Here is a 23828-nt window from a genome sequence, read left to right on the forward strand (position 1 = left end):
TCTATGATGTGTCCAGAAACAATGACGAATTAGCATTTTATTCTGCATATTAATTTTTCAAACAGACATTTCTGGTCAAAGTGCAGAAATTCATAGAATAATGCTAAACCAAATATACATTGTGCCTGAAATACGAAAACTAATGAACAATGTGAACACTTTGACAATGAATAAATGTGATGAAAGACCTAATTTAGGATTTGTGGTCATTGTTGTTGGCAGTGTGAATGCAACCTAATTGTTCATTTGATAAATTTTTCTGTAAATACTTATTTCACACACACCTATACATACATACATCTAAACACACTCATTCACTCACTTGTAAATATTAATTCAGGATAAATTTTCTATTATTTGTAATGTTTATATATTTTGAATCTTTTTAGTTAATGCTTTATCATCAATCTTAGAAGAGAAGAAAGCTAATCAATCAGAATCCAAGTTAATTCCTCGATATCAATTGATAAACCGAGCATTAATGTTATGCGACATTCTTCAATATGAATTTATATTTACTCCGGTAATTACTATTCACATATCTACGAAATAGTTTTAATTTTTGTATGATGTTAAACTTTTCTTTTGGCTTTTCAGCCTGGCACTAAAATACCCGATGCGCTAAACACAGCTCTAGATAATCTGATTTCCGACAATGTTCTAATGGTTTCATTGGTAAGTATCGTCAGTTTAAATTAATTGATGAATGGTTTCTTCTCAACGTATAATCTGTTGTAACTATGAAATAATTTTTAATATTTAAATGTGTCAGAAAAATTATAAAATAATATTAAATTATTCTCAAATTTTCTATTTAAAGGAAAGGGAATATCCAGTAAGAAAACTTTCGCAGTCAAGTACAAGTAATTTGGATTTTTCTGATGACAGTTCAGATGAAGAGCAGGAATTTGAATTCAATCAGAAAATTAAGGTAAACCCAGAATTAATCGAAAATATTTTTTTTCTCTCTGTTAATTTCAAATGTTAAATGTTTTTACATATATAATATACATTATTGTTTTTTATTTAGTTGCATAAGAATGATGATCAACACAAATTTCAGTTTTTCTATTGCATTCTTGCACCCTATATTGAAGCTTATTGGCTTGCTGCATCATCATTAAAAGCATTAGTTGGTTGCGAATTGGCAGGTATGGATTTTGTGAATTTGATAAATGTTTTTGCATTAAAGAAATCACTTATTTAGAAGGTCATTTGGTTTAACTGTAAAAATTTCTGTACTGTTATCTTTTATTTTACTTCAATGATGATGATTTCAAAACTTGTGGGTTTCTAAAACTCTTTCCACCTGTGGACACTAAGAGAACCTTTTTAGCAAACTCATTGTGGGTTTGGCCAAGCGTAATGGGATGGCCAAGTGATGAGGGATGCTCCAATGTATCCAACAGATTGTTTCCCAAAAAATTTGTATGGTGTTTGATCCATCCAGATTTTATCCTAGGTCCGCAGAGTAGCAAGTAATGACTCTAACTGTTTGGCCTTCAGTCCATTGTGGTTACTAACAGTGCCTTCTTTTCTGCCCATCACAGATTTAGGCCTATAATGGGTGGCCAAGTATGATGGATGGAGTCAAACCACTCACAAAAATTTTTAGGATTAACCTGACTATCAAACATAATCTTGGAACAGTAGACTAACCTCTATCATATTTGTAATTTCTTCTTTAGCACTTATTTATTTTACAGTTGTCTACTTATATCCTTGACATAATTTTATGGTTTATTGTGATATAATGCTTCAAATTAAATGGGAGTTACTAATATAAAACAAATTAATAATTTCTAGACTGAAAAACAAAGCAATCTTTGTTGTCGTCATTGGTCTTTAGAAGTAACTTGTGTTGGGAATAGGGATCAATCATCTTTATCTCTTCCCTTTCTGGCCTTTTTTTTTCTTCAGTTTTACTTGTATATATTGTAATATTTGGTTTGTTTATTCTTTTAAAAATTGCTCATTTTGATATCTTTCTAGAATCTGCAGTTCTTCAGGAAATGTGGAAAACTGCTAATGACTATCTACCTCGTGGATTATTGTTATATGGTAAAGCATTTGTTATATATGCATACTAATAAAGGAATACAATATTGCTGCGACCTCTGTTCTTAACAAAATTGTTTTATTTTTGTTTTCAGAGGAAAGTTTCGCTGCCGATCCTTTGAGAAACTCAATCAAACTGTTTGAACAGTGGAGAATAGTTGAAACCATTGTTAAAGACAGCTCAAATTATATTAGAGTGTGCAACGTGAATGGAGTGCAAAGTGCAATAGAAAGGATTGAAACCTTTCGGAAATAATCTTTCGTACCAAATGGAACATCGAAAAATTGTGATCAGAGACTATTGTGCGGATGAGTGAGTGTGGTATGCAAGCGCACTATATTCAAGAGTGTTCTTGAAAAAAGTTAACTATTTTTTAAATTAATCGACATCATCATTCCCCGGTACTAAAAGTAATAGTTTTAAAAATCTTTTTCAACATATTTTGATACTTACGAGTTTAATTACTTTATTTCTAGTTTTTCTTCTTTTATTTAACTATAGTTTTATTATTTTGTATCTGAAATATGCTTGGATGTGATGTGTTAAACTCTTTATTTTGAACAATTTAGTTATGTATTATAAAACTGTGTTCATTTTTGTGTTCTACATTAATTTAATACTTCAGTAATTTTATAATTTGCACAACTCTCTCAAATAGGATTATTAAAAAGTCACTGTTAAGCCAAAGACAATGAATGTAGCATTTAGAAAATTGATTTTATGAAAACTTTGCCAGTTTCTTCTAAATGTATTTTGACACAAGCTTATTTTCTTTATGTGTATAAACTTACAATTGAATAACTGAGCTTAAGAAATAGACAAAATACGCTACAAGAATTAGTATTTGAGATACTGAAGTATGACGTTTCCAAAAACCATAGTGATGCCTAACCTCTTTGTCCAGCACTAATGTAAATAATTAATATAATTGTACATTGTGCCAATTGACTCTTTATCATTTCTTTTATAAATTGTTTATTTTGATGGTGTGGTTAACGTGATCATTTTGTATCGGTGCCAGTTGATCAACCTCGTAACCTGAGTTTGATACAAAGCTGATCTGCAGCATAACCTTTCACACAGACGGTTAATGAAGTCATGGTTTCAGTTATCATTCACATTATAGATTAACAGTTAACTGTATTGTATTCTGTCTGATTTTTGAGTTTTGGTGTTAATTTCTATGCAGTGCAAAGATTAATTTGTTTTATTTTGTATCAATAAGGATGAAATAGCTTATATGGTTACTTAGCTGTATTAATTTAAACAATGCTAACATTTTTGTCCTGTTAACGGGCCATCTTCGAGCATAGACAGTAGAAAGCGGAATTTTTGTACTTAAACTTTCAACTGTTTACACCCGAAGAGCATTAGCATTATTTAAATTCCATCTACCATTAAAGGTGCATTAATTAATTCAGTTATATCATTAAATGTTTTCTATATTTTCAGACTGTAATATATTTTCTTGGATTAATTTATATTAACTTTGGCTGCTATTGTTATATTAGTTTTAATAACACTAAATCTATATCTATTTTTCGTATAGACTGCTGTTTTTACACTTACTTTTAATCCAATTATCTATTTGTTATAGATACAACTGTGGTCAGATTTTTGTTTCTATATAACATCTACATATAATTTTATGTACATGTACATTTGAATAAGTAAAAAAGATTGCTAAACTTGTTAGAAAATTTAATATTATACATAAAAATTATTATTTAAAAATATTGGTAAAATGGTTTGATTGTTGCCTTCTTTTATGAGGATACTCTGTATGAAATTGTATAGAATTCTGGCATTGCAGAGACAGGTTTGCTTTACTGTATTGTATCGCGAGCATCGCCCTTTACTAGTAGAAATGTGTGTATCACTGATAAATGTTTCAGGAGTATACTGTATTGCGAGCATCCTATACAGTAGAGCAGATCCATTTCTGCTGGATGGCAGCTAAATTTATGAGTGTATATTGAAGCTTTTAAAAATGCCACATTTTTGAATTAATGTGCAATATTTCATAAAAGGATGCAAAATATCTTAGATCTAAAAAGTGAAATTTATTATATACTCAAATAAGTATTTATAATGTTTAAAATGGTAATCATACAGTACATTTTAATATATATATTATATGACGTAAAATTTAAAGTACAAATTAAACAATATGCAGAAAGAAAAATATGCCAAAATATCGTATAAGAGCGGAGACATTCTTTAACTAGTGATTACGCCAGTTACTAAAAAGAATGTTGTTTTGCTCATCTTAATCTGCATTTATTTCCCGTAACGATGTGGATATTTTTGTAGAAACATGCTGAGAATGGGGGAATTCCGAAAAGTTGTAAATTTGTCTGTTTTTGTATCAAAGAATGTGTCTGAATTTCATTCCTGTCCAAAGCTTTTAAACATTTTTCTCATAAAAAAAAATTGTTAACACTCGAAAGAATCTACAATGGATTTATTGTTATAAGAATTGTTACAATCTGCGACATTTGTATTCCACAAGACTCTTAGATTTTGTGTGTGTGTATGTATATATAAAGAATTATATATATATTGTGTACTCTTATATAAAACACAACGTGCATTTGAATGTATGAATTATGATGATTTATATATAAATTATAAATTATCAGAAAATGCTGATTACTGTACATACTCGTGAGGATGTGATTTTTGGGTGCAATCAGTACTTGTATATAAAACTTGTTAATAAAAGAAAAATAATTGAACAATATTTGTATTGCATTAATTTAAAATAAAATATAACAATTAATTGTTCTTTTAGAGTGTAACATCTTACAAATCAAGTACAGTACATAGATATAAATACAGTTTGATATTTACAGTTGCTCAACACTATAATTACCATTTAATTTTATGTATACAAGCTTTGTACATGATGCATTAATATTATCGTTACTACTTGTATATGTGTGAGTTATACAATATAGTAAATGATTATCAGTATTCTATACAGTACATATAAACAAACATTTACAGTTTGTAAATACACTTATTAATATGTAGAGACTATTGCAATACATGCTTTCTGTACACAGTGTAAATGGCAGTTAAATGGTGTAAATAACATACATATTGTACAGTAGGCTGTACAAACTGCCATTTACTTTATGTACAGTACAGATAGCATATTTCATGATAGCCTTTAGGCCCTTTACTTGAATGATGTACAGTATATAGTAGTATGTAATGTACTGTACTGTACTTAGGCTCATTATTGATATGTCATTTGATGATATGCATTGTATTATGTGGAGACAAAATACAGTACATTCCATTTGCAGTATGTAGAAGCTATTCTGACATATATAAAGTAAATGGCAGTGTGTAGGGTCTACTGTACAGTATTTGGTAGGCTTTACAGACTACTATTTACATATGTGCAGAGTATATCATGATAGCCTCTACACATAACCATTTGCAATAGTATGTCCTGTATTTATTTTCCATATACTACAGTATACAATATCATAATTCGAATAATAGTGTATGTCATTAACATAAACGACTATAAAGCAGGCAATATAAATCATGCATTTAATTGACATTAACTTCAAAAATGTACAGTACACAGGTAAAAGTAGCTCCTCTTTACTAAATAATTTACAAAAATATTACAATTAGCAATGAATAAGGCATTAAAGGAAGGATCTAGCCTTGATTTTAAATAAATAAAAAAGGTAGATTTGTGTTGAAATTCAAGAGAACCATTTAATTTTCCCAGAACAACTGGCTGACAATACTAAAAATCGCGCGTCGCGTCGCGTCGCGCCGCATCTTTTCGCTCAGAAATGATCGCCTAAGTCGCTTGTTCTGTCAAAGATATAAAAATATACATTAAAATAACATTTTCGAACGGAGGCGAGTTAAAGAAAAAAATAAAATAAAACAGTCGATAAATATAGGAAACTATTTTAATAGCGGGCATCGCGGAGCGATCGATTCGCGTATGTCTACTAATGCAACGCTGAAAATTACCATCAAAAACTTTGGAAAATATAAGAAGAATAAATACAATTTCCCAACATTTAATACATAAAAATAACCTAAAAAATTAAATTATACGTTTAAAAAAACGCATTAAACAAGCAACACTTCCGAAAAAAAAATTAAACGCATTAAATTAACCGCCTTAAACAACTACAAAGAAAAAAAATATAAAAACATAATTAAAATTTACTAAAATAGATACATATTATTAATTTAATATTACGATGATGATTATTTTAATCGAAATCATAGAGATTATTTCCATGATGATAATAGTTTCGTAAAACGGTCGCTAGATGGTGTTAAGCAACGTCGATCGACGTGTAGAGGCAGCTGGGCACAAGGTATGCACATCTACCTTTACACAGAGTAAGAGAATACACCTCATGGAACATCTCTTCAGGTCAGGTATGTAATCCCTACTTTTACCTTATTATCTAAGCTGTCAATCTAAGATAATATATAAGATAAAATCATCAATTTCGACCGGTTACACGACACACACAAGCACGAGGTTAAACACTTAAAAAAAAAAATTGTCGATTTCAGAAATTGAGCTATAAAATTCGATCCCGAGCATCCCGGTGCATCCCAATACCATTATTTTTTTCTCCAGTTCTCCAGTATATATCGCCAGTTTCTTCACGTCTTGATCTCTAGACTCCAGATAGCCTTAAGAATACAATCAATAGGGCTTAAGCGCATTTTTATGAACCTAAATCTAACCTCTCCCACTCAGGATTCGGCAATAAAAATCCTTTAAAAAAATCCCTCCCTTCTTACATCATCATGTGTAAATTGCGTACATATTTATTTATTTATTTTATATTTTTAATGGCGTATCTCTCTTTAAATATTGCCAAATCTGTTGCATCTAACGGTGTAGAATCTTGTAAAATTTGGGACCATTGCCAACCACATGTTGACTTGATTTCTGGAACCAAGCCAGGATATAGGGAGCAATGGAACCTGTTGAATATTGAAATGCCTGGCATCTAGCCAAACGATGTAGGCCAATGTCATCCTGTGGGAATTGTTCCTATCATTTATCATAAAAATAATAAGTTTATCAATTAAAAATTACACGAAATTTTACAAATTAATGCTTAGTTATCTTCATTAATACTTCCTAAATTCGTGCAAACGGTAAATTCCTACTTGGTTCTATAATTACAAGCGTGGTTTTGTAGTAGTAATTTCTAAATTTGGATTAATTTTTGTGGGAATTATTAAGAATTTTTCTTCAGTTTAACTCCAACAATTTCCTATTTCCTCAACATTTTTTTTTTTTAAGTTTCCTTCTCGCATCTTAATTCGTGAATTATTAAATATTAAAATTCTTCTTATTATTATTTTTTACTCTTGTGTGCCTTAATTTAATTGAGAATATGTGTTTAAAAATAGTAAATTGTTTTTAAATTTAATTAATATTATTTAATAAGTTGAAATTTTAGAAACAAATTAATTGTTTTCTACCTTTTTTTTATTATTGTATTACTCTCTACATCCATCCAATTTTATGCGTTTTTGTCTTGTTAATTAGGCTGTACATGCGATTTTAGATCGAAATTTTCACGTAAAAATTTATTTAATATCGTAAATTCTATATAAAAAATGATTTTTGTGAGAAACCCTCAAAAAATCCCCAGAATTCTGTCAAAAATGAGACACAAAAAAGTCCCCAGAATCTCTCAAAAAACGAGAAACTCTCGGAAAAGTCCCCAAAATTATCTAAAAAAACGAGAAAGAAAAATCCCCACGATTCTCTAAAATAACGAGAAACTCTCAGAAAAATCCCCACAATTATCTAAAAAAATGAGAAACTCTCCGAAAAATCCCCACAATTCTCCAAAAAAAACGAGAAACTCAGAAAAATCACCAAAATGCTCTCAAAAAACGAGAAATTGAGAAAAATCTTTACATTTTCTAAAAAACGAGAAACACTCAGAAAAATCCCTAAAAATCTCTAAAAAAACAAGAAAAACTGAAAAAAAATCCCTATAATTTTTTCAAAAACGAAAAAACACCCAGAAAAATCCTGCGATATTTGAATAAGTTTTGTGACGTTTTCCCCGCAAACTTATGCAAATTTAAGAGAGATTACAACCGGAATAAAAAAAGAAAAAAAAAAAAAAAAGAAATTCTCACAATTCCCACCTGGCACGCGTATTTACGTCATAAACCTCATAATTTCGCAGCACAAACCTCATAATTTCTTGTAGAACACGTTCGCTTAACCGCAAAACCCTTTTAAAACGGTGTAAGTTTATTAGTTAAAGAGCTTCAAAATTTGATTAAGAGAGAGAAAGAGATTTGATATCCAATTTAAGCAAACCGTTTCTTCTCTAAATCAAACAGGAGGGAGAAAAATAAAGAAAAAAAAGAGTAGAAGGTAGCTTAAACTACATCGATCCAACCCCCCCCCCCCAAAAAAAATACGAAGGAAGCTGAAAGTTCTTTCCATTGACAACGCTTTATTTCGAATTCAACTTCTTCGTTTTCAATGTGCTGCAAGAACCTCTGCAATTTTTTTTTTTTCGGATTTTTTGGGATCGATGTTGAATGAACAATAGAAAAAAAGAGAGAGAGAGAGAGAGAGAGAGATGAAGATGGAGAAATAAAAGATGCAGACCGTAGCATTTGTGGAGTGTGTGGTTTTTGGCCACATCCGTTGTACAAGAGGATGCAATTCTTGCTCATCTTCCTCTTCCATTCACCTCTTACCTAACATCCTTTTCTATTATTGTACGATAACAAATGATGACCATTTTATCTGCCTTTATTGTAAAAATATATATATAAATCAATGTTTACTTATCATTTCCTATATAATTCCTTAGTCTAATCCTTTCTCTTATCGGTAACTGATGAGAGTTTCGCTCTTATAAATAGAATTTAGCCACTGGTTAATTATGTTAGCTGTGTTATATGCGAGTTTATACGTTATTCTTTATATCCTTCTTTTAATCCTCTCTTTTATTGGTAACTGATGCGAGTTTCGCTTTTATAAATCGAATTTGGCTGTTGGTTAATCTTATATGGGGATTTATCAATTGTTTTTCACATCTTTTACGTATTTATAATTAAAAATATGTGATTTGTTAATCAAAATTTCGCTCTAGAAAAAACTTTTTTCTATCACTTAATAGCAATTGTTTGGCTCTTCGGTAGCTATTTTTTAAAGATATTTCGTTATTTTTATCGTAANTATCATGATAGCCTCTACACATAACCATTTGCAATAGTATGTCCTGTATTTATTTTCCATATACTACAGTATACAATATCATAATTCGAATAATAGTGTATGTCATTAACATAAACGACTATAAAGCAGGCAATATAAATCATGCATTTAATTGACGTTAACTTCAAAAATGTACAGTACACAGGTAAAAGTAGCTCCTCTTTACTAAATAATTTACAAAAATATTACAATTAGCAATGAATAAGGCATTAAAGGAAGGATCTAGCCTTGATTTTAAATAAATAAAAAAGGTAGATTTGTGTTGAAATTCAAGAGAACCATTTAATTTTCCCAGAACAACTGGCTGACAATACTAAAAATCGCGCGTCGCGTCGCGTCGCGTCGCATCTTTTCGCTCAGAAATGATCGCCTAAGTCGCTTGTTCTGTCAAAGATATAAAAATATACATTAAAATAACATTTTCGAACGGAGGCGAGTTAAAGAAAAAAATAAAATAAAACATTTTTTATCTAAAAAAAAAGTCCAGGGAAACATTCAAGTTAACAACATCATTGAAACTGTGGAAAGAATCCAGCAACGGGTTGCCTAACTTTCCCGGCACAAAAGTTAAAATTGCTTACGGCGCCATCTGTTAGGAGATTTTATTAAAACGTATTTAAAATTATTAATCATTATAAAATGGAAAAAACTTAATTTTAAAGGTAGAGATGAGTTTTATAAAAGAAATTGTAACGAGTAAAATCTTCATTAAATTCCGACCCCACTCGACATACGACACGTGACCTTCTCTATCTCCCCACCCCGTCGACCTTTAACCACCAAAATTTGACAGCCGTAGTGCCTCTAATACAGGAACCACCCTGCAAAATTTCAAAAATTTTCGACCGAGGGCAAGCGAGTTATTAAGCTTTAAATCAAGTGAAAAATTTCCCCTACATACATGACGTTTTTACACATAGTAACATCCCTACACACAGGAAAGAAAAACCCCCAAAATTCTAGCATTTCCGGACGTTTGAAGGTCCTCTAATTTAAAAATTTAGCAATTCTGGGGGTGATTTTTTTAATCAAACGTCACACTTTCCCTGTGTTACATACCATAACAGCCTGGAAAGTAATGAAAATCCAGTTACGTTTCAAGTTTTAAAATGTTGTAGAATGAATAATTAACAAATTAAACTTCGATAATTAATGAAATTTAATGCGCTGAATCGACATTTTCTCATCTCTTTTCGCACATTTCTATTAATAACTTTCCCCTTTGAATAATTAAAATATTAGTAATGAAATGATACAGAAAATTTCAATTTAAAAAAAATAATAAAAAAATATTTATAAATTTAAAAGCCAAAATAATTTATTATTATTAATTTTTTTTCACACTTATTAATTTTTAAAATTGTTAAAGCATAAGGCTTTAATGTGATATGTTTAGAATGGCCAACATCCGATAGTCTCTAGTGTTTCGGGTCACACCTTCATGAAATTTTGATGAAACTAATTGCAAAGTTTGGTTCTCTCCTTATATTTCACTAATTTTCTTCATCTTTCGCTAACTTAAATGCCATTTTTTACACTTAAATGTATATTATTACTTGGATTTCAACGTATAAGTGCGTATTCTACACGGAATCATTCACAGTTTTTCCTCAATGATCGTATCCGAAAGTTATGTATTTATATATATTTTCACGTCTTTCTTTCAATGCCATTCTATCCTTAAGTAAATAAGGTTTTTCTACTGGTTTTTTAGGACATAAATAAATTTATATATATATATTTATGTACGAAAGTGTCTAGAAATTCTCTCTCTATCTCTTTTGTTTTTATTCCATAAAATTTTGCTTTAAATAATTTTTTTCTCGATTAATTCTAGAGTTTTTAAAGTTAAATTTTCATACCAAATTTCTATAGCCATTAAAAATGATTAAATTAACAATTAATTCTAGAATTCTAGAATTAATCTAGAAAAACGAGTGAATTAATAATTAATCAAAGAGTAATTAATTTTCGAATTTATTGTAGAAAAATACGGAGAAAATAATAATTAATCAGAGAATAATAAGTTCTAGAATTTTAGAAATAATCTAGAAAAATTAGTGCGTTGACGATTAATCAAAGGACAGTTTATTCTAGGATTTGTCTAGAAAATGAGTGCCTCAGCAATTAATCAAAGAATAATTAAAGTTCTAGAATTTATCTAGAAAAATAGATGTAGTAATAATTAATTAAATTCTAAAATTTATTATTATTTTTTTAATTAAATATTACTACATTTATTTTTCTAGATAAATTCTAGAATTTTAATTATTCTTTGATTAATTGTTGATGCACTCATTTTCTAGATAAATTCTAGAATTTATTATTGTTTAGGTAGAAAATGAGTGCATAAACAATTAATCAAATAATAATTAAAGTTCTAGAATTTATATAGAAAAATATATGTACTAATAATTAATTAAAGAATAATAAATTCTAGAATTTATCTAGAAAAATGGGTGAATTAACAATTTAAAAAATTAATTCATTTTTAGTGTTTTTTTTTATTTTTTTTTAAATAGAAAAACACGAAATTTATGTATAGAAAATGCATGGTTTAAGCCGAATTTCTGACGAAATTTGGACAATTAAAAGCTTAATTATTTTAAAAAAGAAGAAGAAATTCGTAAAGTTTTTTTTTGGAAAAATTTCATTGTTTTTTAATGTTTAATTTTAATTACAATTTACAAATTTTATTAAGATAATTACAATTTTCTCCTCTCGATGAGCATCATTTAAGAGCTTCTTCTCCTCTTCATCTTTGTTTTTCCAAACGATTTTTTTTCGTCAACTTTCTAAAATAAATCACTCAAGTTATATTTTTTAAAATAGAAAAATATTCTAAAAAAATATTTAAATAAAGAATTTTCCTATTAAAACATTATTTACATGATAATAATAATATTATTTTTTTTTAAAAAAAATTCAATTTTCAGGAAGAATAAATGAGCAATTTCCATAAAAGAAGAGATACAAATTAAATTTTATGTAAATTTTTATTCTGTAAAAAAAATAATAATTTACATATAAATTAATTACAGAAATGGCACATTTTCTGGATGTAGCTTCGTTGTAAATCAAGATTTTATGAGGTTATTTATTATAAGATGCTATAAGTTCAAATATAGATAAGAAAGGAAGGACACAGGAAACGTTTGCTTTATTTCTTAGCTTTAAAAAATCGATAGGAAAAGCTAAAGATTTAACAGGGATGTTGAATGATGATACCTCTTGAAAGAAAGAGTAAACATTATTATTTTATAATGCCTTAGATGATGATAATTAATCAAAAGATGAAGGTATTAATTTCCTTGTACTGTAATCCATCCTTCAAAAATCTCCCCTCTTCTTCTTTCTCCTCCTCCTCCTCCTCCTCCTCTTCCTCTTCTTCTCTCAATCAGCATCATTACTGCATTGATTCTGCTATCAGTAAAGCTTGGCTACATCAATGTTGGTTTGTTACTTCTCGCCTGTCAAATTTCGTCAAGTAACGCTTCGTTACCTTAATTGTTAAAGTCATTTCGATAAAGTCTACTCCTACTTATTTTATTCAATAATTCTTTGTTGAAGATGGTGAAGGGACGTGTTTTCTAACACTGGGCTCTTCACCTTCGTCACCTGATGACTAGCAGGGAAATGTGTCGTACTTTTATTGGATTCCGATATGGAATGGGTGTTAATGGCGATTAATTTCACTTTTTCTGTCTTACTTTATACGCGTTAATTCTGTATATTTTCACGTTTTCTTGTGGATAATTCATCCGAGTAGGAGAGTTTATCGTGTGTTAATTGTGGTTCGGTGGCGAGAAACGTTCCTAAGTTTCAAATTTTAATGGTTTTTACGCTGTATTTTAAGTAACTTCCGTGTATACATGCGTAATATGACCATATATTAAAATTTTACATGCAAATAATGTGTTTATTTATATAAATTTCATAGAAAAATGGGCGTATCTCTCTGTGAAAAAGTGCATTTATTAAATAAATTTCTTAAGGAAACGTGTTTATAGATGTAAAATTTCCACGAAAGAAACACCTGTTTACATCTCGCCATTTAATCTTGTTTACATTTCACGAAAGAAAAGAAATTTCACGTGAAAAATCTTTTAAGACGTTGCGTATTTCATCAAGTATTCATTTTCTAGATCTCGGAATCATCCGAGGTAATATTTAACGAGATAGCACGTGTACACATATTTGAACTCATTAATTCGATATTAAAAACCGTACGGAGTGGAAGAAGTATTGTGAGAAGAAAATGCACGTGCTTCTATCGGGAAAAGTACAAGATGGTTGCTTGGCAACCGTCAAACACGAGTAGAGCAACCCCGTATTGATTGATAACATGCTGGATAGAACCAAGTGATGAAATCAAGGGGAAGGAAGCTAGGAATAAAGAGGAGAGAAAAACTCCATCATGTTTGATCAGCTGAGGAAAACTTCACCCCATTCCTAATTCAACCCTTTTTCTCAAATTTCGTGGAATTTTCTTCTCCATTTTTACGTTTTACCTCATTCGCGAGACAATACATTTTTTGATGGATTTCTCCTCTTCCTCCTCTTCTACCTCATCCTTCTCCTCCTCTTTTTTCCCCCTTCCTATTATTTCTGGCGAAAACTTAATTGTCTAAGTTCCTTCTAAAGGGAAAAGAGGGAAGTGTATATCGAATTTTCAACTTTGACCTTTCAAAAAATGATACTTTTCCTATATTTAATGCGTGCTATGAATTATTTAGCATGTTGGACGGTGATATTTATTACCCTAGTAGCATGTGCAATATTGGTAAATTTTTATTGAAATGTTGAATCCCCGATACATTTTTGAATGTATAACCTCGGGGGATGCCATTTTTAACGAAATTCTATTGTGAAAATTAATTTTGCTACTCACAAAATTAATTTATATTCGTGTAAATATTCAAACCAATTAGGAAAATAGCAAAGAAATTATGCAATTCTGAGTATCTTCGTGAGGAAATTTTTGAATGAAAATTAGCAAATTGAAATCTTTAATGAAAGTTTCCGTACTTTAAAGAGAATTTCGACTAAATTGGTGAGGAATTTCGTACGTAGCTCTGAAGAAATTGTGTATATTTATCGAGGAAAATTGCAAAATTTATATAATTTTTTTTTTGCAGATACGCTTAATGTATAGTACAGTCTCGAGATAATTTATCTCATCAATATTTACATTATCAGTGAGGTAAATGAGGAAATATTCGTATGAAAAATTATCAAATAAAGTAATTTTTTATAAATATATCAGACGTAAATTAAAGTTTCTATACGGTAATTTAAAGAGAATTCTGACGTAATTTTGAGGAAATCGTGTATATTTATCGAGGAAAATTGAATAATATATATTACAGATAATTTATTTATATGTGAAAGAAGAAAGATTTATACACGTCCCGTGGATAAATGTTTACGTTAACGTCATAGAATGTATACATTGCATATATAAATTTATGTATTATTTACAGAATTTATACGATATTTTATCGAAAATTTAAATATTTCGCGTAAAAATTCACAAGAAAACGGAAAAATTTTATGTATTTTTTTCCCTCAAACCAATTAATTTATAAGAAAAAAATAGGAAAATATTCCATAAAAATTCTTTATTATTTTACATTTCAATTGTTTATATTCTTATTTTTTTAAATATTTAATGTTTTAATTTAATTATAAGCAATTATTTACATTGAACTTCACGTTCTGCTTCAAAAGATAAAGCTAATCAAGCGATTGAAATGGGGAGTATGCTTCAAAAAAATCCTATTTATTTATAATTAAATTGTGTTTATTATTTTTTATTAATAATTAGAATTTTGTAGAATGATTCTAGAAGAATTTTTACATGAAATTTCGGTAGATTTTATGAGAAATTAAATAGCAAACCGAACGGTTTTACTATCTTCTTCTATACACTTCTTTGAAACTGATGCTATTTTTAGTCATCAGATTCCTCCCCTTCTTTCCTGAAACTGGAATATCTTAATGCCAAAATGATTGGTTTAACCCGAGCTTACTGTATAATAGTTGAAGTTAATCATACAAATTTTTTTTTTCTTTTTTGAATATTCAAAAATCTATTTATGTTACTTTCCCGGCTGTTATATAATACAATACAGGGAAAGTATGACCATCAATCAAATAAATGACCTTCACCCTCCCAATGATTTTTACATTTTTGGACTGGGGAGACCTTAAAACATCCAGAAATTCAAAAAATTTGGGGATTTTTCCTGTATGTAGGGATATTAGTGCGTGTGCGTGGGAGGGACACGATATTGTCCACCCGATTTAAAACGTAATAACTCGTGTACCTCGTGTCGGAAATTTCTGAAATTTTGCAGGGCGGTTCGAGTATTAGGGGGGTTGATGCTGTTAAATTTTGGTGGCTAAAGGTCGAGGAGGTGAGGAGATAGAGCGGGTAACGTGTCGTATCTCGAGTGAGGTCAGACTTCATGAAGATTTTACTGATTACAATTTTTATGAATTCATGTCTACCCTAAAAATTAAGTTTTATTGTCAACATATAATAATTAATAATATGATTTTTGAATAATAATCTCATAACAGATGGCGCCATATGCAATTTTAACTTTTTTTACCGGGGAGGTTAAGAACTCCTTGCTGGATTTTTCTCTGCTTTCTTTGTAGATTTATATAAAGTTGAGCTATTTTGATACGTTTTATGACTGATTTATATGAATTTATATGGCTTCTATTATATTAAATACGTTGTTAAAGAAGTCTGATCGAAAATATTGGCTTATAAAAGGGTTTAAGAAATGATGAAGTAAGGAATTAAGCACTAGTAATGCTGCATCTATTAGTCTTTAAGATGCATTCAAATGCATTGACTCATCGATAAAATATAATTTTAAAAGTTAGAAAAGTTTCTTAAATGATTTATAATGGTTCTGTAATTATAAAATTTATTTATTTTTATTTAAATCGATTAAACTTGTTTGTAATGTCAAAAATTACATCTTTTAAATAAACGTTTATGTAAATAATTAAAATTTTATAAGGCTTATCTAAGCTAGTTTAAAAATAGGAGGTAAAATAAAATAAAAAATACTTAATTATACACGACTTTATTGTAACCGTTTATTTGAAATAATAAAGTTTGATATTGAAAAAAATATATAAAATTGGGAAAAAAGTAAAATAAAAGTTCTTATAAATATAGGAAGTCCTTAGCCATATTTATGAGAAACAATGCTTAGAAGTTGTCAAAGAATTTAACGATGATTGGTTGGTTAGAAAGTTGTCTGGATGACGATTGGTCTGAGAAGTAAACGTGGGTGGAGCTAGACGGACTTCGTCAGCAAATCGTTGTTTTTTTTAAGCGATTTTAATTTATAACTGTAGTAAGGACCACCTATAATTACAGGAAGTATTTTTCCATGGAAAAACATATAATCACCAATAAATTTTAAAAAATTAAATATAAAATAAATATACAGAACTTGTATTTTAGTTTTTCAATTATTTTTAAAATCTCTACGTTTATAATTACGTTTCTTATCTCATCTTTAACACAATTTATATTTAATTATTGAAAATTATAATATAAAACTTCGGATAATAATTGTTTACAATATTATACTACTTATAATAATTATAAAATTAATTTTTAATAAATTTAGTTATTAAATCAGTAGGAAAATATATATATATATTCTTTGAAATAACTTGATACATTGCTGAAAAATATTCTTTATTTATTTATTTTATTTTAATCAGAATATTACTTATTTAAATAATTAAATCCTATCGTTTCTCATTCGTTTTGTATATATTTAGCTTTAAAAATTACTTTTAATTAAGCACTTTAAGTAATTAAATAACAAGTTACGAAATTTTATTCAATTAAATAACCATCTCTGGTGATTAAATGGTCGAGTTATATAAAGTTTTGTATGTTTTTTCTCTGTAAAATTTTGTAATTTAATGTATTTTTATAAGTGAATAATTTAAATATCTTTATTTTTCATGACAACAATTAAGTTTAGTTTAGTTAGGAAGTATACTGTAATTGCTAGCATATAAGGCGCACCCCATTACAAATGCATTTTTTTTGAATATATATGATTGTGTATAAGTCTCACCCCATTACCAGATAGTATTTTTTCAGATTAAAAATGTAAAGGATATTTATGTCTTATAATCACCTAAAAACCTTATTTAATTAAGGTTAAAAGGGCGTTCAAAGACAGACATAAAAATATATAAATACAAAATGCAAAAATTTGGAGGGTTTTTTTCCTTATATGTGTGAATGTTAGTGTATTTGTAAGGGACATGATTTTTCAATCACTTTAAAGTTTAATAACTCGCGTGCCTTTTGTCGAAAATTTCTGAAATTTTGCAGGGAATATTGGGTATTAGGTGGAATTTTTTGTAGAAATTTTCAAGAGACTCGGGCAATTTGTTCGAGAGATACGGCCCCATTCCGTTAATATCTCCGGAACCAATCTAAAGATGTAAAAAAATAAGTCCTGCAACAATGTTGCCGGCTGTTTTTTTTTTCGTATTAATTCACGAAATATCGCATTTTTAATAACAAGAATTTTGGTAAATTTTAACGTTGTAATTTGTGTAGAATTTACTGTATACGTTATATCGTCCTATATAATTCCCTAACACTACAATAAAACGAACCTTATCACGAACTCATAAAATAAAAATTTTTATTCACAGTTTTATTTTCAGGTTATTAAATGAGATAATATGATCAAATTATTCGGTTAATTAAAGTTTGTCCATATTGTTTGTCTGTCGTATCGTCGTCCAAACATTCGTTCTGTATTTAAATGAGCATTCGGTAACGTTGGTGCCGTTCCACCAAATTAGCATATAAAATATCCATTAAACAGCATGTAACGACGCTAAGATATTGCCAGGGAAACAATTATTTAACTCGTATTAAATAAGGAAGTTAAGGCTTGATTTCGTATAATTAGCTTTTGATTTTTTGATACGTTTCAAGCTGATTTGATTCTTTGGATATCGTGAGTAAACACAAATCAAATGCTTTATTTGTAACTATTTTGTCAGATTTTCTGTTCTATTTTTTTTCTTTCTTATTTTCTTTTCTTGATTCTTGTTACGTCCTCCTCCCTTTTCCACTTATCACACGATCTCGTGTTTGTTCAAGATGGAGCAATCACATGAAGGCTTATCGTTGTCACGAACTTTTTTGTTGATGTCCTGTTACAGTTTTATGGGTAAAATGATCTTAATGTGATAAGGGAAGCGATAATTTTATACCTTCTCCGCCTTTTTCTAACGAAAATAACTATTACAGTTTCATTATTAATACAGTATGTTGTATAAAATCGAGAATTTAATTAATTATACTTAACGAATCGATAGTGTTTATAATATCGCGAGAATTGTTAGAAATAATAAGAAAAAATGATTATTCGAATATAGGCGGTACTCTTCGGAATATACGTTATTAATTAATAGATTTTAATGACGTGTTCATTTCCTTAACAGCGATTGGTTATTTGTTTCGATTTTTAATTAAAACAGCCAATCAGAGTTAATTAACAAAATGATTATATCCAACAGTGTATTTTGAATATTTGATAGCGAATTAAATAAATAGCCTTTTGAAGCCTTTGAAATAAGCCTTCTTTACCTTAAAATCATCTAAAACTTAAGACGAATTTAAGAATAAGAAATGCTTATTTGAACATAAGAGGTCTTTTTCATAATATATAATTAATAACGTGTTCTATAGTTGTCGTTTTCTTAACGATGATTGGATACGGTAATCGACAAATTACGCCTACTTTTATAACAACCAATCAGTGTTGATAAAATTACATATTTATCCAATCGTCATAGTAATTTGAAATTTACGACATTTAAAATATTCTGCAAAGGACCACTTATGTTTAAATTAACATTTTTTTTTTTAAATTTAGTTTTATTTTATTTCCTATTTTCTAAATATAACAATTCTTACAGCAATTTATTTGCACGTAATAATACTTTATATTATGTAATAAAAAAAAAAAAAAAACATATTTTTAGAAAATTTAACTGTTTTTATACGAGTTTAGAGAAATTAATAAAGTTTTCTTACGTGAGTAATAATGCTTTGGTTTTTTTCTTCCCGCTTTATAAACTATTTTATTACTTCCTTGATAATACATTATTAGGAAAGTAATAGAACATCAGATAGTTATAAGGGAAATAATGGTCAAGTTCAGCAGTCTTATTACGAGAAAGGTAGTAAAATATGGTCATGTGATTACATGAAGGCAAATTTATATTGAAGATCGCAAGGCTAGTCACGTTGTCGTTTCTACACAGATGCGTGGTTCTGTAAACGTAAGACACGGATTATAATTAATAATTTCATCTCATTTTATAACAAGAGGAAAGTATGGCGATGGGTCAAAAATATCTTCTAAGATTTTGGACTTTAAATGTCCGGAAATGTAAAACAAATTGGGGTTTCTTTTCTGTATGTACGAATGCTCGCGTGTGTGTGTGGGGGGGTTCATCCACTTTGAAGCTTAATAATTCCTGTGCCTTTTGTCGAAAATTTCTGAAATTTCGTAGGGAGGTTTGTATGTTAGGGGGTAATGTTTCTAGAAATTTTCAGGAAAATTGCACCATTGGTTCTGGAGATATGGCCTCAACCCATTAATATCTCTCGAACTAATCTAAAGAGTTAAAGACAATGGTAGCAATTATTAGGGATGAAAACAAATAAATAATACCGGGAAAGTCAAGCAACAACATTGCCTGAATGTTTGTGTGTTTTTTTGGCATGTTAATCACTTGTATAGTCTTTCAAGTGTTCTAAATTTCTCGCATATTAATTAAGATTTTTATAAGTTGAAAGACGAATTAATTCACAAAAATCTGGGATGTTTCTGGATATGATAAAGACGTAGAATGATATGAATTTTACAAAAACCTTCCAAAACAAATACTTCGAAAAGAAAATACGATAATAAATAAAAGAAAAGTCGTCTTTGTTTGCTAAATAAATTATTCTGGAAAAACTTGGAAACAAAATGGACAAAGTTGAATGTTTTTATAAGATAAAAGAAAGAAATTTAAGAAGCGACAATGAATCGATGTCAATGCTTTTCCACTTTTTAATGAGGGACGTTGAATGCTTTCCTTCTTTTCCTTTTATTTGAAATATTATTAAGACGAAAATTAAGGTAATTTCTGCAAGGATGATGATAACATTATTAGAAAAAAAATTTCCTTTTTTGTTTTTTTTTATATAAATTATTCAATTATACAAAAATTATTTAATGTAAATTCAATTCTTATGCGTTTAATGCAATTTCACATTAAAGAATTTCACATGGCGCGTAGCAAAATCACACGTTTTGGTGTATATATATATTTTTTAGCCGTCAAAAAGAGTAATTTACGTAGAGTAATTATCTATTTTCGTGTATTGAAACATCATTATTCCGGCATGGAAACTGTGATTATGTGAGTAATTTCTACAAATATCTTTTATAGTTATTTGGAAAATGTTCAAATGAAAGATGACAGAAGTGGCATGTATGTGATTTAGGTGCACCCTGTGCAGTCTTTGATGTACAACAGACATTTGTAGTTCGAGCAATCGACCAGAAACGATCTTCAATATAGCAGAAACAGCCATTTAGCCAGTAGCACACATATTCTTTTCAGAAGATTGAATGAAACTAAGATAAAAAAAAAAAAGAGGGGAACCTCTCCTACACGAGTTCACTTCATTTCTTATTTTTTATGGTTTAAAAAAAAGGGCTATTTTACATACAAATTACCTTTATATAAGCATTATAATTAAATATTGTAGCACGTGCCATGTTTCGATAATTTAGAGACGTATAAACAAACGTACCGACTCTGTAAATGATAGAAAATATATTTAGTTAAGTTTATAAAATTGATATCTTGAAATAGAAATAAAGAAAATTGGAAAAAATTCGAGATGAAATTGTCAAAAAATTGTTTATAAATATTTCTATACGAAGTGAAATTGCATCATTTCAAGTTACAAACTGAATTACTTTTCATTTTTTTTTAATCGATAAGATACGGATAAAAAATCATTTTAAATTGATAAAATTTAACTTTAAAGGAATATTTCTTATTTAAAATAAAACATTTAATTGAAAATTTCATTAATTAAATCTTAAAAAGGGGCCTCATTCCCCTCCCCTTTACGAGACGTTATTAACTTTAACGAAGATGCTGATCTACAAAGCATAATTGCCATCTTTTAAATTGCTGAAGCATAAAGCAATACACTTCAGGACATTCTCACATTTATGAATTACACTTAAATACATTTTTGAATGTATAACCTCGGGGGATGCCATTTTTAACGAAATTCTATTGTGAAAATTAATTTATATTCGTGTAAATATTCAAACCAATTAGGCTAATAGCNAAAAGGGGCCTCATTCCCCTCCCCTTTACGAGACGTTATTAACTTTAACGAAGATGCTGATCTACAAAGCATAATTGCCATCTTTTAAATTGCTGAAGCATAAAGCAATACACTTCAGGACATTCTCACATTTATGAATTACACTTAAACGATAAAGAAAATATTTTAAAAAAAAATCTAGCAACTTTTTCCCCGCAAAAAAAAAATCTTAAAATCTGTCCATCTGTTAGGGAATTTTATTTAAAAGACACTTTATATTATTAATTATTATAAAATGACAAAAAGAAAACTTAATTTTGAGGATTTTATAAATAATTCCAAATGCTAATAACGAGTAAAGCCTTTATTATAGGGTTTTATAAACAATTTCAAATGCTTATAACGAGTAAAGCCTTATTAAAGCCTATACTACACGAGATAAGACACGTGATTATCTCCTCACTCCTTCGACCTTTAACAACCAAAATTTAACAGCATCAACTTCTCTAATACCCAAACCTCCCTGCATAATTTCAGAAATTTTCGAGAAAGGGCATGCGAGTTATTAAGCTTTAAAGATGGTCAATATCCCTACATATCCCTACATATAGAAATAGAAACAATATCCCTACGTATAGAAATAGAACCCCCAAAATTTTTGCATTTCTGGATGTTTGAAGGTTCTCCGGACCAAAAATGCAGGAATTTTGTGGATGATTTTTTGACAAATCGCCACACTTTCTCTCTATTACACTATAACACATGGGGGGAGGGTCATTTTTCGAACTCCATACTTTCCTTGTATTATATGACAAAAGAATAGAGTGGATTAGGCAAAAAAAAACCCAGATAACTGGTGTGATCCACAGAATTAAATCTCTGAAATTGCAACCGGCAGGACAACTAGCGAGAAGGACTGAAGAGAATTATGAAGTAGTATCCATAAGGAGTCAAGAGACCCAGAGGGCGTCCAAACTTAAGATGTGACTATGACATAAAGAAAGAAGAAGGCGGAACATAGTGGAGAATAATGGCAAATGATAGGCAAACGTGGGCATAAATGAAGAAAGATTATATAAGAGAGGCTACACCATAATTAGAAATGGTAGAATATGATGATATAAGCAAAAAAAAAAAAATCCCTACCTCCACATTTAAACCGCGTTGTTAGTAGCTGTTTAAATGTGGAGGTAGGGATTTCTTTTTACTGCAATTGTAGCGAGTATAAAAACACAAAAAATAAGAATTGAAATGAATATATTTTTTTAAACATTGAATAAGAATCGAAATATACTCTTCGTTTCTTAATAAAAAAAAAAAAGAAAGAAGAATTTTCGACTCTTTTAGAAACCTAACAGATGTTGACAACGGGTGGTGGTGGGTTGTCTAGCCAATCTCTTTCTACAATTTACTGTTGTTGCAGTAACACTTTTTGACATTTTTCTCCTTTTCTAGTTCGTAGCTCTTTACCAGAGTGCTATTTTCTCAGTAAAAGGATAATAGAGTCCAAGTTTAAAAAAATCTGCAAGCGATAAAATTCCATCTGCATTAGTCAAGAAGGATTTCGTACTTACTTATCGATCGCCTCCAGTTTCCTTTTAAATTTGATTTCCTCCCCCCACCACAATAGATAACGTGTTTATTTTATCTGTTTCTAATCCTCATAATGTATACTTTGTAAATATAAGCTATATAGAAAATTATACAGTAGAATTTTATTTATTTAAATATGATAAAATTGGAGTAGGAACTTATTTTGAAGTGTTTTTAGTTAATTTTTTAAACAACTTTCAGCTAAATTAAGGTTATTAAAACTGAAAAAGGTCATGTATATATTTTTAAAGTTTTTTCATAAATAAGCGGACAGACTGACAGACACAGAAATAATTTTTAATACTATTTAAGCTATTATAGACATTTTCTTGATATACGTACAGAGATTTATAATGATATTTTACAATGGAAAATTGTACTGCAAATCAGTCGACCCCCCTATAACACTGTTGATTTTTCCGTTTTATATGAATTCCATGTTGTACGAGTCACTTAGATTTTACAAATACGTGTGCCAGGCTGTGAACGGC

At 29.1% G+C, this 23828-nt stretch overlaps 2 protein-coding genes across 8 annotated transcripts in view; both read left to right on the top strand.

Annotated features, from left to right (window-relative positions):
• LOC111622874 (glycerol-3-phosphate acyltransferase 1, mitochondrial-like) overlaps positions 1–4482 on the top strand; it is a 50620-nt gene extending 46138 nt beyond the window's left edge. For all 5 annotated transcript variants that reach the window (XM_023365310.1, XM_023365309.1, XM_023365313.1 and 2 more), the window contains exons 17-22: positions 390–523; positions 598–675; positions 821–931; positions 1031–1151; positions 1993–2061; positions 2154–4482. In XM_023365310.1, the coding sequence (XP_023221078.1) occupies positions 390–523; positions 598–675; positions 821–931; positions 1031–1151; positions 1993–2061; positions 2154–2314 (674 nt within the window). In that variant the 3' untranslated portion in view covers positions 2315–4482. The remainder of the gene's footprint in view (positions 1–389; positions 524–597; positions 676–820; positions 932–1030; positions 1152–1992; positions 2062–2153) is intronic.
• Positions 4483–6381: 1899 nt separating this feature from the next.
• Positions 6382–23828, top strand: part of LOC111622875 (complexin-like) — a 244259-nt gene continuing 226812 nt past the window's right edge. For 2 of the 3 annotated variants that reach the window (XM_023365322.1, XM_023365316.1), the window contains exon 1: positions 6382–6487. The gene's annotated coding sequence lies outside the window, so the exon portion shown is untranslated. The remainder of the gene's footprint in view (positions 6488–23828) is intronic. The other variant, XM_023365317.1, reaches the window with a different exon arrangement.

This window comes from Centruroides sculpturatus, unplaced genomic scaffold, assembly GCF_000671375.1.
Source record: "Centruroides sculpturatus isolate CEXI.00-Female unplaced genomic scaffold, Cexi_2.0 scaffold290, whole genome shotgun sequence".
NCBI classification, from domain to species: Eukaryota; Metazoa; Arthropoda; class Arachnida; order Scorpiones; family Buthidae; genus Centruroides; species Centruroides sculpturatus.